The sequence below is a fragment of the Azolla caroliniana genome, unplaced genomic scaffold, assembly GCF_043228905.1.
Source record: "Azolla caroliniana isolate FFs.n. ecotype wild unplaced genomic scaffold, voAzoCaro1.0.p SCAF_1, whole genome shotgun sequence".
NCBI lineage: Eukaryota > Viridiplantae > Streptophyta > Polypodiopsida > Salviniales > Salviniaceae > Azolla > Azolla caroliniana.
This window is the reverse complement of record NW_028230436.1, coordinates 32937240-32951370: the sequence shown is the minus strand read 5'-3', so window position 1 is coordinate 32951370 and position 14131 is coordinate 32937240. Positions and strand designations below refer to the sequence as shown.

Sequence of the window (14131 nt, the reverse complement as noted above, 5' to 3'; positions counted from 1 at the left end):
AACAAGGAAATTTCAAAGTATGCTTTGTACCTTTTTAACCTACATTTTCCCTCAATTTTTAAAGTGGCGAGCCACCAAGATGATCATTACATACTTAAACCACACAAAATGTGATTGATCTATATAATGAAATTAAACAAAACATTGATTGAAATCAGATTGACATTAAATACACTTGTAACCCTAACATTGAAAGATGATGATCAAATGATTGAAATTTAAAAATGTGGAAATTAAGATTAGACAATTGTCTTAGTGAGGTTGACATTCATCAAAACTCCAAAGATAGTTGTTGCTCGGTGCTTCAAATTCTTGGAGTAATTTTTTGACCATGCAAAAAATGAATCAAAATATCAACCTCAACACCTATGAAATTGCATATGACAAAAAAATGCGATTGAATACACAAAATATACATGGAAATAAACATTAACACATTCGCATACTTGGGTCAACACACTCTTATGCGAACAAAAAACATCCACATTTATGCATGCAATTTAATATGGAAAGACATATGCACACTTTAATGCACACATATGGACAATGCTAGAGGTCGAAAGGACTACCAAGAAAGAGAAGAAACTACCATAACAAACATGGATTTAGACAAGATGAATCAAAAACATATGAGGAAAACACACTTGAATTAGACAAAAGGCAAAACAATATGAAATTTTGGGGTAAATTGTTTTATTTGAGGAAGATATTCATTAATTGGGACATAGTCTATATCTATGAATGAAAACCATTATGTAAGGATTTGTATGTCATTCTTACAAGGAGATTGTCAAAGCTCATCAATTTCAAGTATCTAATTTATGTTTATGTCTTTTATTTGCAAAACAATAAATCATGGACAATTTTTTTTGTTCATACCCATAACGACAAGATAAAGACGTGTCTATTTTCATTTTAAACAATTACAATTCAAGAAGGAGAAGTGTAATTACAGGTCAAACTTTGTGTAATTACAAAATTGTTTTCATTTTGGAGAAGGATTAGTTCATGTTTTCTTATATCATACACTTCCACATAAGCATCGAGGAATTAAAACACATAATGTGACATTGATAACGCTGGTGTACAATCCAGTCACATCGTGTCATGATGTCAATGATACTGTAACATGCCTCATAAATACCTTTCTTTGAAATACTTTTTTATTTTCTACGTTGACACCTAAAAATTTGATTCTTGCTTGGCTCAACAACTATACAAAGCACTTTTTTTCTTGGAAAGTGCTTTAGCTTCCTTCAATAAATGTCAGAAATAACTCTAAAAGATGTTAATGTCATTGTTTTAGTGAGTGCACTTGAGTGATGAATAGCCTTAGATGAGTTGCTCTTTTAGTGAGTGCACTTACGTGGTCAATTAGGTTAAATTGACTTTTAAAATTGATGAGAAGCTGTCGTAAGTTGATTGAGTATACACCTTGGTTGTTGGTAAGGTGTAGCTAAAACTAAGGAGCTTGGTGATAATTAACGTAAATACAATATGTTTAAATTCAAAACTCTATAATCCATAGTACTTTGTGTTATTTTTCTAAGATACGTGAACTTCTCTGTGACTTTAAAGTAGGACCATCAATCTCTTTTCGTTAAGTCTAGAGTATTTTTCTTCCATATATCCAATAAGGTCACATTAAACTTGACTTTATGTCTAGTTCATGTAATGTTCAATCATCAATGTAGAATATATATATGTATATAAATATATAGATAGTTTGTACTTGTAGATAGTTTTGGTTAGTTATCTTGAAAAACCTTGAGCTAGTTTGTTTTATTCCATACATTCTCAACATTATTTTGAATTATGAGTCCTCACTTACATCTTTTCCATCATAAATCTCTCTATTTGAAAATATGGCGATGAAGATTCCATTAAGATCAAACACTCAATTACAAAGCATACTAACAAAAGAGACACAAGACCATTTTTAAGCAATCATTCAAATTGGAGGAAATATGCAATAATATTTAAGTGCATCCATAAATATTGAAGAAGATATTTGGTTTTCTTAGAATAACAAGTCAAAACTTTATTGCTAGTAATAGTATCAGAATTTAAATAATGAAAAATCATTGGACATATGACTATGTGCAAATCATTGGCATTGTCACTTAGTGGCACACCAAACTCCATTCCCATATTAAATGTCGTGTATATTCATGTGATGGTGTCCCTAACGCTCATGACTTGGTTCCTTTTGAGTAAAGTGCAGTTTTCAAATTGCTAAATGGCATAAATTGCATTTGGATTTATCCACTTCTATCATAGTAACCTAAGATACTACTTCATAGGTATATTGTGTTCAACAATAGTTTTCCTTGCTAAAAAGCTTCATGTTATACATATTTTTCTTTTACTCCATCTCAAATACTAATATGATTCATTCTAGGATAAAATATGTGATGTTTTCTTTAAAACAAAGACATAGGTTGTCCTCCATTTTAAAGTGACTCTCCACATTCAACAAGAAGCAACATGAAACACAAAAGCCAAGACAATGGTGAAGCAAGCTATTCGTGTCACAAAAGAAAACAAAAACACCATTGAATAAAAGGTTGTTACAATGTTTCTTTAATATGCATCAACAAGTCACACTCAACTTCCCGAGGGATCCTTTTTTTATTATTAAATCGATTTTTTTTAACGAATTTGAAGTTGATTCCACATACATACATATACAAATGAAATGTTAAGGCGAGCTAATAAAATTTAATGAGTATTCCAAAGTTGGGTGGCCTAACTTGCTATTTAAATGGAACATCAACCATCAAGAAAAAAGCATTGCCCATTTTGTGAGTGTTACTATATTTTCAGAAAAAAGTATCAAAGAACTTACAAAGTCTATCAAAAACTACAAAAACAAGCCTAATGTTTTTTAATAATAGAATGCCCTTAATATTTTTTAATGCTTACCACAATACCCCTATTTTCGAATTAACTTAAACATATTTTCGAATTAACTTAAACATATTTTCGAATTAACTTAAATTAAGTTTATTAATCACGTTAAACCTCAAGAATTAGAGCTAAAATTTTAGGCTTGCATCAAATTATATTTAGATTATAGGCATGATCCAATGTTTATAAAAGCCCTTAGTCTACCATGTAGCAAATCTTCAATTGGTTGTTCAAACATAACAATGTTCAATGCATGGCTATAAGCACGTGTGTCCATGAATTACAACCTTATTTTCAACAAATGAAAACATTCTTTGTAGAAATCTTCACCTATATTATTCAAAGTACCTATATTATTTAATGTGATTTTGATGCATGTGAAAAACTCAACAAACCTAGTTTTATGTAGAGAAATATACACAATTTTACAAAAGGCAAATCAAAACTCCTTCATAATGGCCACATGAGGGTTCCTATCAATATATTTTTTCATATTTACCTTTTGCAATACATCTATGGGCTCAAGAAAATTGACAAACACACATGGATCATATGTTTCACATATACACGTATGTGTGCATGTGTGTGCCATTGGGTTGAGGAGGCATCCTTTATATACATAAGTGCAATTATATTGGATTGCCTAATTAGGAACATGGTGCAATATCATGTATGGTACAAACACTCCTAAGTTCAATTTTCTCTTCAATAGTCTCACACATTACCCAATTAGAATCTCATGTGAAAGAGTATGATCTTCAGTGCAAATGTAGTAGAACCGCGGTGTTTGTGTGTGGTTAATGGGTTAGAGTATCACATCCATTATTTACATGACTCACACAACCTCATTAGCACAAGATGAAAAGCTTGGTTGGTATGGTGTAACACTCAAAACACATTGCACGACAACATTAGTTATGAGTCATGACAGTTACGCAAGCATGTGCGTGCGTATGCAACGTCTTCTCTAAAGGGACAACAAAATTAGATAAGGTATTTATATAAACCCTCTCACAACATAAATGAGGAATTCTAGTATCTAAACATAATTGTTGTGGGTCTCAAAATTAATCGGAGGTTATAGACAAATTGGATCCATGTAAGTTAGGATCTTGAAGTCATAATGATATGCAATTTAAATGTTTTATTCAAAATGATGTGTTTACAACTTTTAGCTTGTTGCATAGGCATGTACGCAATACATATATGTACAAAAACATACATAGTTTTCGTACTATCATGTCCACAATGGCATGTTCCCATGCACAAACTCATACTTGGTAAGTTTACGTGTCAATGATGCCACTAGCAAACTAGGGTCTCTCTCTCTCTCTCTCTCTCTCACACACACACACACACACAACCTTACAACCAAACATGTCCCACACTAGAGCCACATTCACGTGTATAACCGAATGTGCAAACCAACACATGAGGTGTCTCTGGGTTTCTCTTTTTCTTTTCAGTTTTTTCTTTTTTTGCTCCTTATCGATCCACATAAACTGAGTAAGTTAAAAAGTGTGTTGTCATGGAACCGCGCGGGAGGGGAGGAGCATTCGGGGTTAGGAAAGTGATAAAATGGAGATGAATAGATAAGCAAGGTGTGTGAAGACTATACTACACCACACTACATTGACATGTGAAGACTTGGAGAAGAAAATATCAAAAGTAGGTCCCTAATATATTCATTCACATAACATTGGTTGCAAAACACAAATAGTTCTATGTGCATGCATAGTATATTATAGTCTTTAATCTCATCATCATCAACCTCTACATAGTCTTGCATAACCAATTATTGACCATATCACTTGACTACAATATGAATTGATAGGCCACAATCTCAACAAATACCAGCCTTGTTTATAATAATAGCTAATTATTAATCATGTATCACTTTGACTACACTATATGAATTCATAGGCAATCTCAGCAAATACTACCAATGATCAGTATCAATCAAAATTTATACATACTGTATTTGTAACATAATAGAATCATGTGAGGCTTATCTGGGGGAAAAAAAAATGATATGCTGATGGAATGCAGCAATCAGCTTGGTCATGGGCTCCTTAATAATACCTCCACTCTACTGTCTCCAGATCTACAGATTCCAGAATATAATAGCAGCCAATTTCTGACAAGCAGCAACTCTTCCTCCTCCTTCTCATCAATCCACGAAGATCATCAATTTGTGAAACAGCCTGGCCCTCCTCAGGCTCAGAATAATCATCACCATAACCATAACCATAACCATAACCATACATTTAACGAGACATCCATCGCTACCACCGGCTTGATCAGTTTTAGTAGTAATACGAAGAAGAGGAAGCTGAGCGAGGATCAAGCATCGGGATTGGAGAAGAGCTTCGTGGAGAAGCGTGCGTTGGATTCGGGAAAGAAGGCGAGGCTGGCACGAGAGCTGGGGCTGGACGAGCGGCAGGTGGCGATATGGTACCAGAACAGGCGTGCGCGCTCCAAGGCGAAGCAGCTGGAGATGGACTTCACCGCCCTGAGAGAGAGCTACGAGGCTCTGCAGGGCCAGCGCAGCCTCCTCCTCACCCAAGTGAGTCTACTCAGTCTCTCTCCATATCTCCTCCTCAGAAGAAACAGAAGAAGAAGAAGAAGAAGAAGAAGAAGAAGAACATGTTTGTTGGTGGTTCACTCACATGATGACCTCCACATCTATCTATCTATCTATCTATCTATCTATGCTAAATAACTCTATCTCTATCTCTATATCTATCTATCTCTGCTATAAATAACTAGGGTAGTTAATAAACTTAGTTGTCGCTCTAGGAAATCCTTGTAAGGCCGTGTGTGTGTGTGTGTAGTGTGTAGTGTGTAGTGTGTTCATTCTATTCATAGTACCCGATTGTAACCCCTGCCCACGGTCAAGGGCACCTAGGCCATTATTGTTCCTTCATATCCATCAATCAGTTTTCGTAGTTTCGGTTATAACTTCATGTTGAATCATCATGAAATCACCCCCCTCGAGACCAAGATTCAATGGAATCATCCCCCCCTTGAGACCAAGATTCAATTGGAATCATCCCTTGAGATAGACCCAAGGGCATCGTTTCATTTCGTACCACGATCAAATTGTCCCCTGGACTTGCTTCCTTCTTTAAGTATGTGTTATGATTATTACCTTGATGGCTTTTCATAGAAACCTTCTTTGCCCACAAAAATAAGAAATTTTCATTTTTGCATCATTTGTTTTGCAAGGACACGTTTAGATTTGTATGCCAATGCTAGGACTCATGGCATAATATACCAATGCTAGGTCATAAGGAAAATAGATTTGAGAGATATTCATTCCCAACCTCCACCTTCTATAGCTAGCCCCCAAGGCTTGCTTGAACCCTAGGCTGGAAAAGTTCTCCAACTCATCTACTCACATATACTAATGTTTATGTCATAACATTAAACCTCCTTGAAAATACCTTTTTGTCGTTGTAAACAAAATAGGGATAATATTCACACACCGTAACCAATATACTTCTATATACTTTATTCTTTTAAACAATCACATCAATCTGATTAATAACAATACAACGAATCCTTTTCATACTAAAATAATACAATGGCATCATGCCCGTGTAGTGTCACAACAAGCTCTATAAGATTACTCAAGAAAAATACTTCATTGATCATATTCATATCATTTGCAATCACCCCCACTTTTAATTTAGCATTACATTATAAACCCTAAAGCCATACAATATGCAAAGATTTTAACCATTGAAAAACATTCCAAATATGCCCATAAATGTCATAAGAGACATAACAAACATAAAGGGATTCTGGGAGAGAAACATCCATAGAACTCAAGGTTCCTAAAAAGCTAGAGAGACAAAAGAACTTTCAAGATTTGAGTAAGGAACCATTACTGTACCCTTCTAATGCATGAGGACAAGTTCCAATATCTTGTTGAAAAATCTTTTAAATATTGCATTCAGGCTTCTTTAATATAATTGAGATTTATACCATATATGTACTTTTATCTTTACCTATGTGACAAACAAGTTTACTAACACACTTTGTGGATACTAGATTGCGAATCTAGCTAAACAACTTAATGAGAAGATCAATGAAGGCTACAACCATCAGTATAACCTGAAAACAATTTCCCCCACCAATTCAGATGTTAAGGAGCGATATTCGAAGAACACCAGCACCAAAAGAACATGATGTCTTCCATGATATATATTCTCATAATTCTAAATTTGTGAGATACAAAACTACAAGATAGTAAGTAATAACAATTTTTGCAATCTAACAATCATAACACTCTGCACACTTCATGAAAAGCACATTGCATATTGAGGAATCGCCATTGATATGGACGTTCTTAATATAGAACAAGTAGATATTATGCATTGCATGTTCATGGAAAATAAGGAATGTTTCATTCATGTAGTTGGATTTTAAAATGTACATGTTGCTGAATTGATGCCATCCAATGTTATGATCATTTGATTATTTTAATTTCAAATATTTCAATAGCAATACATCTCAATGTCATAAGGTTTTAAGACAGAAGACATTTCATATTAGCTGTCGTGTGCCGACAGCAACACCACATTACATTACAGCTGCACTAAGTATATTTTATGAGGTGCCTAATGGGATCGCACCCTTCAAATTACTGCATGGACTGGAATATGTGATCCCTATGCAATTCTCGGTCTCAGCAAGAGCATTATGTGCATAAAAAATAGTCACCAGTAGTTGTGACTAATGATATCACACCCTTCAAGTTACTGCATGATCCCTATGGAATTCTCAGTCTCAGCAAGAGCATTGGGTCATATAATAAGTAGTCACCATTAGTTCTATCAGATTGGATAATTTCTTTACAGCTTTTCCCTTAATAGAGAATCTTGAAGCATCCGTATTATGCACAGGAGCTTCTAAGATACTGGTGCATAATGAGTGACAAAGTATTCCAAACATATGGCTGTCCACAAGCTAATGGGTTTGTGTTCAACTTCCTGGGTAGAACACATACGATTGGCGCATAAAAAAAAAGAGTGGCGTACAAATGTAGTAGCATCCAAAGCCCTCTTATTTTGCACCTCTTTTCAAGGGCGCCTCAGCTAATTGTCATGATAGCAACTTAGAGAAAGCTTATCTAAACAAGCCTGCAATAATAAAATTAACTAACCATAAGAAGCAATACAGACAGTTTAAATACTTTGGTTCTGATGTTTTTATCAGTAAACAGAAATTTTATGATACTACTTGCTTGGAGAATGTTGACTGCTGAGAATTTATCAACAATAGCTTTATGTTCACAAGGACCAAACTTGTAACCCATCAGCACACGCTCAACAAGCTGCAGGAAGCTCAATTTTAGGATATGAAAATAGAATGTTTCCCAGCCTGCTAATAATCTTATAGTGACATCATTGAGGAGAAAAATAAGATTTTTATTAAATTCTAGTCTCCGGACACCACCAAATGCAGGATATAAAATTTTAACAGTATAAAGAAAATGTTGTTACAAACTCTAACCACAATAATATAGCTAACATAAAATCAGAAAAATATTTAATTTTCTACCTCAGGAAGGACGTAAACTTGATTTTGATTAATATTCATGATAAATCCTAGGTTTTAAAGGTTTAGTGGACAGAAAATGAAAAAATGGTACGACACAAAAGGTTTAATATGGACCAAAATTTACCATAAATCTATTCAAATTTAAATTAATTGCAAAAACTGGTATGAGACATTATTATGTAGTGGGACATGTGCCTCTTACATGAAATGTTTTAAAAAACAAAAAACAAAAAATCATCTTACCCGGGATGTAAACCGTTCGTCCTGGCAAAAGTAGAGCATATCATCAAACTTCTTAGATTTTTGAAGCCCTTTCACAAAATCGTCTACTTTAACTGTCTGCAAGATATATAAAACATAAGCTTAAACATTTGAATCCACAAAATGTCAATGTGGATCAAACAAAATCCATGATAAGCAAAAAAAATGTCATATGATTAGCAAATCCATGCAAAATAATTAAAATGTCAATGTGGATAAATAAAGCCATGCCAGAAAATGTTATTACGGATAAGAAAACCGACAATGATAAGAAAATGCTACATTTTACCTGTGCGCTTCGCGATCCCGATATATTTAATGGGTAACCAATCACAAAGCCTGCAGTATTGTACTCCTTTGTCTACACAAAGTTCCATGCAAAACCTTAGTCTTAGGCTTCAATTTGATTCAGTTCTCTCTATTTATGGCCTCATATATGGTTATTCACTTAACTCAAATTAAGATTATCCCTCAAACGTGATCATTTTAACTGTAATGTTCCCATGAACTTTAAGTCGATTTAAAATTTTCCATAAAACTTATTTATTTTAACTAAAAAGTCAATAAATATAATTAAATGGAGAGAGACAACGAGGAAGGCCTGGAGATACATACTAAAGCTACCAGATTTTCAACATTACGCATAAAAGAAGACTGCTTCAGCGTAAGAACACTGCAAAAAAAGCCCAAAAATGAACTTAACGATAATAAAGACATAAAATATCATTTTTATTTTCCCGAGAAATTAATATGCCAAAATAAGAACCCAAACGAAAATAAAAGAAGATTAATTAAGAACGCTGCAAAAAAAAAAAAAAACTCCATTTTATGTGATCTAAACAATTAACAATATAGACAACCCAAATAACACAATGAGATGTAAAAAACAGAAAGAACGAATAAAACTAGATGCAAATGCTTTTGAAATGGGAATGAGGGGAGAGAGAGAGAGAGAGAGAGAGAGAGAGAGAGAGAGAGAGAGAGAGAGTGTGTGTGTGTGTGTGTGTGTGTGTGAATGAAAGATTTGGACCACGATCAGTTGAAGAAGAAGAAGAAGAAGAAGAAGAGGATACCTGAGGGGTATGGCGATGCGGCAGCGTTGATCAGAAACAGAGATGCCCAGATATTTGAGGCCCACATCGAAGCCCAGTAGCCTCTTCTTCTCCTCCACCACAACTCTCCTCAACTCTCCTAAACCCACTCTCTTCATCTTCTCTCACCTTCCATCCCTCAGAAGTCTCCTAAATCTCAAAACTACCCTTCCCCTTCTCCTCCTCTCCAGACTCCCACATTTTTTAGAATCCCCCAAATGCCCTTCTTTCTCTTCTGCTCACAAAATCACAAATATGTAATGCAATTTTAAATAACACTAATTTCCCTCTTATCCTTGGATTTATGAGGAGTTTCTTCGGGTAACCCAAATCTTCAAAAAAAATACAATTGGAAATTTAGCGTAAGTTGTTGCAATTATCTAAAGACGAGAATGTGGAACCAGATGCCCCTGTGAACCATCTCGATACACTTGTTGCATTAGCCTTAACTCACAAATGTTCCATGTTCTTAACTATGCAAGTTTGTTGCACATTAGGGGTCTATCCAGGGTTGATTTTATCCCTCGCCAAGTATGAGCTTCATCAAGTTGCCACTGAAAACCATAGTAATGTCAAAGCATGGCACTCATGAAAGAAAAGTTATAATTGTTCGTGATCTCCTAACATCTTTAAATCTTCTATGGTAATAATAAGAGTTACGAAACATTTCGAGATCTTTTGGTGGGAGAATTTTTAGTGCATTTTAAGGTTTGAATGCTTCGTGCTTAGCTAGTGAGAATCCCTATTGTAGTAGGTTGGTTTACTAATTCCATTATATTTGTTTTGGTTTGTTGTTCTTAAATCTGAGAAAATACCTCATGATTTAATCTCGCTCTTAAAATACTCTGACATCTCACTTCTCTCTCTCACGCACACACAAGTTAAGCATGAATATTGTGGTGAGCATCTTAGCCTCTCAAGCTCACAAAGAGATTCGCAAGATGACATGTCGTAAAAGACAAGATTGGGAAGCATCTCAATATTAGGAACTCTACCATATGCTCATGAGTAGGGACTGCGCCCTTGCATGGAAGAGACTACGGGAACCGAAACCACAAACACCCATCGAGGATCCCAATATTTGGCACACATATATCGAGAGACTCTACCATGTCCCCAACGAACCACCCATTCCAATGCATTCCACACCTCGACCTACCATGGGGACACTTTTCACGACCTCTATGGTCACCAAGGTCATAAAAAAATTACAACATAGGAAATCCATAGACCACACGGGATTGTGAGCCGAGCACACCATATATGCTCAAGAGTGCTTAGCCCCCTTTCTCGCTCTAATCTTCAATCGCGCCCTCGTCGAGGGTTTTCCACCACAATGGGCCATGAACACAATGGCCCCTATACATAAAGGAGGGGACCCAATGGACCCAAATACATATAGGACCATTATGATAGGTCATTCGCTCGCTAAACTATATGGTGCAGTAATGGAAGCGGAGCTCAACGATTATATGGAAACATTAAGTCTTCGAGCACCTGAGCAGGTTGGCTTTAGACGAGCATTGTCCACCATTGACCATATCTTCACACTTAAGTGCTTAATTGACCAGACCAAGGCTTGTAAGAAGAAACTATATTGTTGTTTTGTGGACTTTCACAGAGCCTTTGACACAGTTCATAGGGAGAGGTTTTTTGATAGACTTAAGAGCTTGGAGATACCAAATGACATGATATGGGCCATTTTATGCCCTATATGAGCAAGTCTCTAGGTGTGTAAGATGCCCAAGTGGCCTATATGATTGTTTCACTAGCACCATTGGTGTGAAACAAGGTTGCCCCCTATCACCGACTCTTTTTGGGATCTACATTGATGAGATCACGGAATTTATTGCTCGTAAGGGAGGCAAGGGAGTAGTTATTGGGGATATGCAAGTTAGCCTCTTACTTTACGCTGACGACATTGTCCTCCTCTCAGAGTCAGAACACGACCTACAAAAGCATCTTAATGCCCTAGATGACTTTTGTACACAACAAGAACTGGTAGTGAATCTAGCGAAAACTAAAGTCCTTATCTTTCATACATCGTCCCGAGTTAGGACTAAATGTCACCTAACCCTCTCTCATAAACTAGTTGAGGTAGTTGGATCATATGTATACTTGGGAGTCACTTTTAGTGCTCGCTGAGGTAAATTCTCAATGACCTAGGCAACCAAAGATAGGCTAACGAGAGGGTATGCATCCCTCTCACTCTTAGAGAGACAATGCCACCATGCATACTTTCAAGAGCCATGGACCAAGGAATGGCTCTTCGACTCATTAGTGACCCCTTGCCTCATGTATGCATCAATAGTATGGGCTCCGGGTCTACCATCTTTCATGTGGACGCAATTAGAGAGACCTTTGGTGACGATGTTATCACGTCAACTTCAAAGCAAATCGACAATATCACATGACATTATTAGAGCAAAGTTCAGTCTACCCCTAATGTTAGTAGAAGCACTCTTTCAAGGGGTAGTTTTTATTCATCAGATACATAGCCAACCACGAGATAGGGTATCCCATCGAGCCTTTGAGGCATCCCGATCCTTACATGCGTCTGGAGACACTAGCTCTTGGTATAGCACTGTGGTGAGTTGGTTACTTGCAAACGACATAGATATTAATAACCTACCCCCCCTTAAGTACAACCATGGGACTGATCAAACTCTCTCTCATGAAGATAGTAATAAAGTGGTACGCCAAGAAATATGGCAAATTTACACTCGATATAAATGGATCACCCCACGAGAGCCACTCCCATCTAAAATGTTGTACCATAAGGAACACTTCTTGCACTTTTGTAAGTTAGGTTTTATTACACGACCAAGATATCTAGATACATTCTTATCAAATGCACTAAGGGTGGCCATTGGACAACTTAGGATATCATCTCACCAACTTGAGATTGAGAATGGTCGGGCTAATAGAGTCTGTAGAGAGGAAAGGCTATGTAGGTTATGCCACATAGAGATAGAGGATGAGCATCACTTCACATGCAAGTGCCCAATTTATGCAGAGATACGATCGGAATACCAAGACATATTAGGACCCTCTCCAAACTATTAGATACCCCGAGTGTAAAGAGACTAGGCAGGTATATTTTAGAGCTAAAACAACATAGGGAGAATAAATTACAAAGTGTTAACCATAACCCTTTTACTATTCATCAACATGTAACTAGTGTAAATTTTCAGGAACAAGGGGAGATGATGTATGTGGATACACTTATGTCGCTCGGCCTCTCTCTTGAGGAAGCATAAATGGAAAGAACAACTAAATGCCCTCGGATGTTGAGCTTCAAAACAAGTTGACGTGGAGTAAAAAAGATTAAGAAGATAAGGGAACGTGAGCTATGTCGACTAGAAGCTATGGTTGGGGTACCTTTTACATTGACATCACGGGCCACATCCACATCGCAACCCCTTTGATGTCCCACTTCTCTTCAAGTGAGTTGGATGGAAATGAAATTAGGCCTAGTATAACATTTTCATTGTAGAACATGATTTTTATATAGAACATGTTTGTTATTTTACTAAAACTATTTAGCTTAAACTCTATTTTATCTTATTTTTATTTATTTATTACTCTCGATTAATGGGTAAATATCCCATTTTTTGTTGTAAACCATTTGTCTCATGGGCCAAATTTGGCCTTAGAAGACGTTAATATATCTTTCTACCTCAAAAAAATGTTGGCCTTATGAAAACAAGTATTCAAAGACCGAATGATCGAAATGGAGCAAATTTGAAATTTGAAATTTTGTAGCCATGTTATCATACACGAGAAAAACTCAAAGAGGATTCCAAGACTTGGTGGATATGTTGGATATTTAAGAGTTGATGGCTTTGCACAATTTGGGGGAGCCTAACTAAGATAAGATTGAGATATTAGGACTAAGGTTCGTTTTAGAACGTTGGCATTCAAGGCTTTATTAGAAATGCCTCGAAGGATTTCAACTAGTGACAAGCACGGTGGGACTACATGAATAGTGCAAAACACATGGTCACATGGATCCCACGTCATTAACCAAGTGTAGCCCACCCAACACACTAAAACAATATTTAGAACTAACTTTGGTTTGTAGACCAAAAAGGGAAGGAAAAAACAATGACTTTATAAGAGCATCTAGCTTGCTTGCAAAAAAAGGGGGATGTACCACAAAATGGTCAAGGGACTAGGTAGGCCGCAACTTTGAAATGTTCTTTGAGAATCACAAAGAAGAGAATAAATAGAAGCATTTGGAACTTAGAGTGGATATGTTGGGAGTAAACGATGGAGCGTTTCAAAACCTATTCATTAGT

The 14131-nt window shown here is 36.1% G+C and overlaps 2 protein-coding genes and 2 pseudogenes across 4 annotated transcripts; 3 read left to right on the top strand and 1 right to left on the bottom strand.

The window, feature by feature from the left end:
* Window positions 1-4707: 4707 nt before the first annotated feature.
* Window positions 4708-7422, top strand: LOC147869876 (uncharacterized). The gene is made up of 2 exons (XM_087334212.1): window positions 4708-5476; window positions 6967-7422. The coding sequence occupies exons 1-2, from the start codon at window positions 4943-4945 to the stop codon at window positions 7102-7104; spliced, it is 672 nt and encodes a 223-aa protein (XP_087190338.1). The 5' UTR covers window positions 4708-4942; the 3' UTR covers window positions 7105-7422.
* Window positions 7300-10004, bottom strand: LOC147869875 (Polynucleotidyl transferase, ribonuclease H-like superfamily protein). 3 transcript variants are annotated; one of them, XM_087334229.1, is made up of 6 exons: window positions 9813-10004; window positions 9355-9412; window positions 9029-9100; window positions 8722-8817; window positions 8158-8251; window positions 7300-8057 (listed from the first exon to the last, which is right to left on the bottom strand). In XM_087334229.1, the coding sequence occupies exons 1-6, from the start codon at window positions 9947-9949 to the stop codon at window positions 8044-8046; spliced, it is 471 nt and encodes a 156-aa protein (XP_087190355.1). In that variant the 5' UTR covers window positions 9950-10004; the 3' UTR covers window positions 7300-8043. The 3 variants fall into 3 exon arrangements, with proteins under 3 accessions (XP_087190355.1, XP_087190347.1, XP_087190363.1); XM_087334221.1 differs by having other exon boundaries at window positions 7300-8251; XM_087334237.1 differs by lacking the exon at window positions 7300-8057 and having other exon boundaries at window positions 8158-8309.
* An 830-nt stretch (window positions 10005-10834) lies between these two features.
* LOC147869874 (uncharacterized) lies at window positions 10835-11460 on the top strand (annotated as a pseudogene).
* A 58-nt stretch (window positions 11461-11518) lies between these two features.
* On the top strand, window positions 11519-12896 carry LOC147869873 (uncharacterized; annotated as a pseudogene).
* Window positions 12897-14131: the final 1235 nt, after the last annotated feature.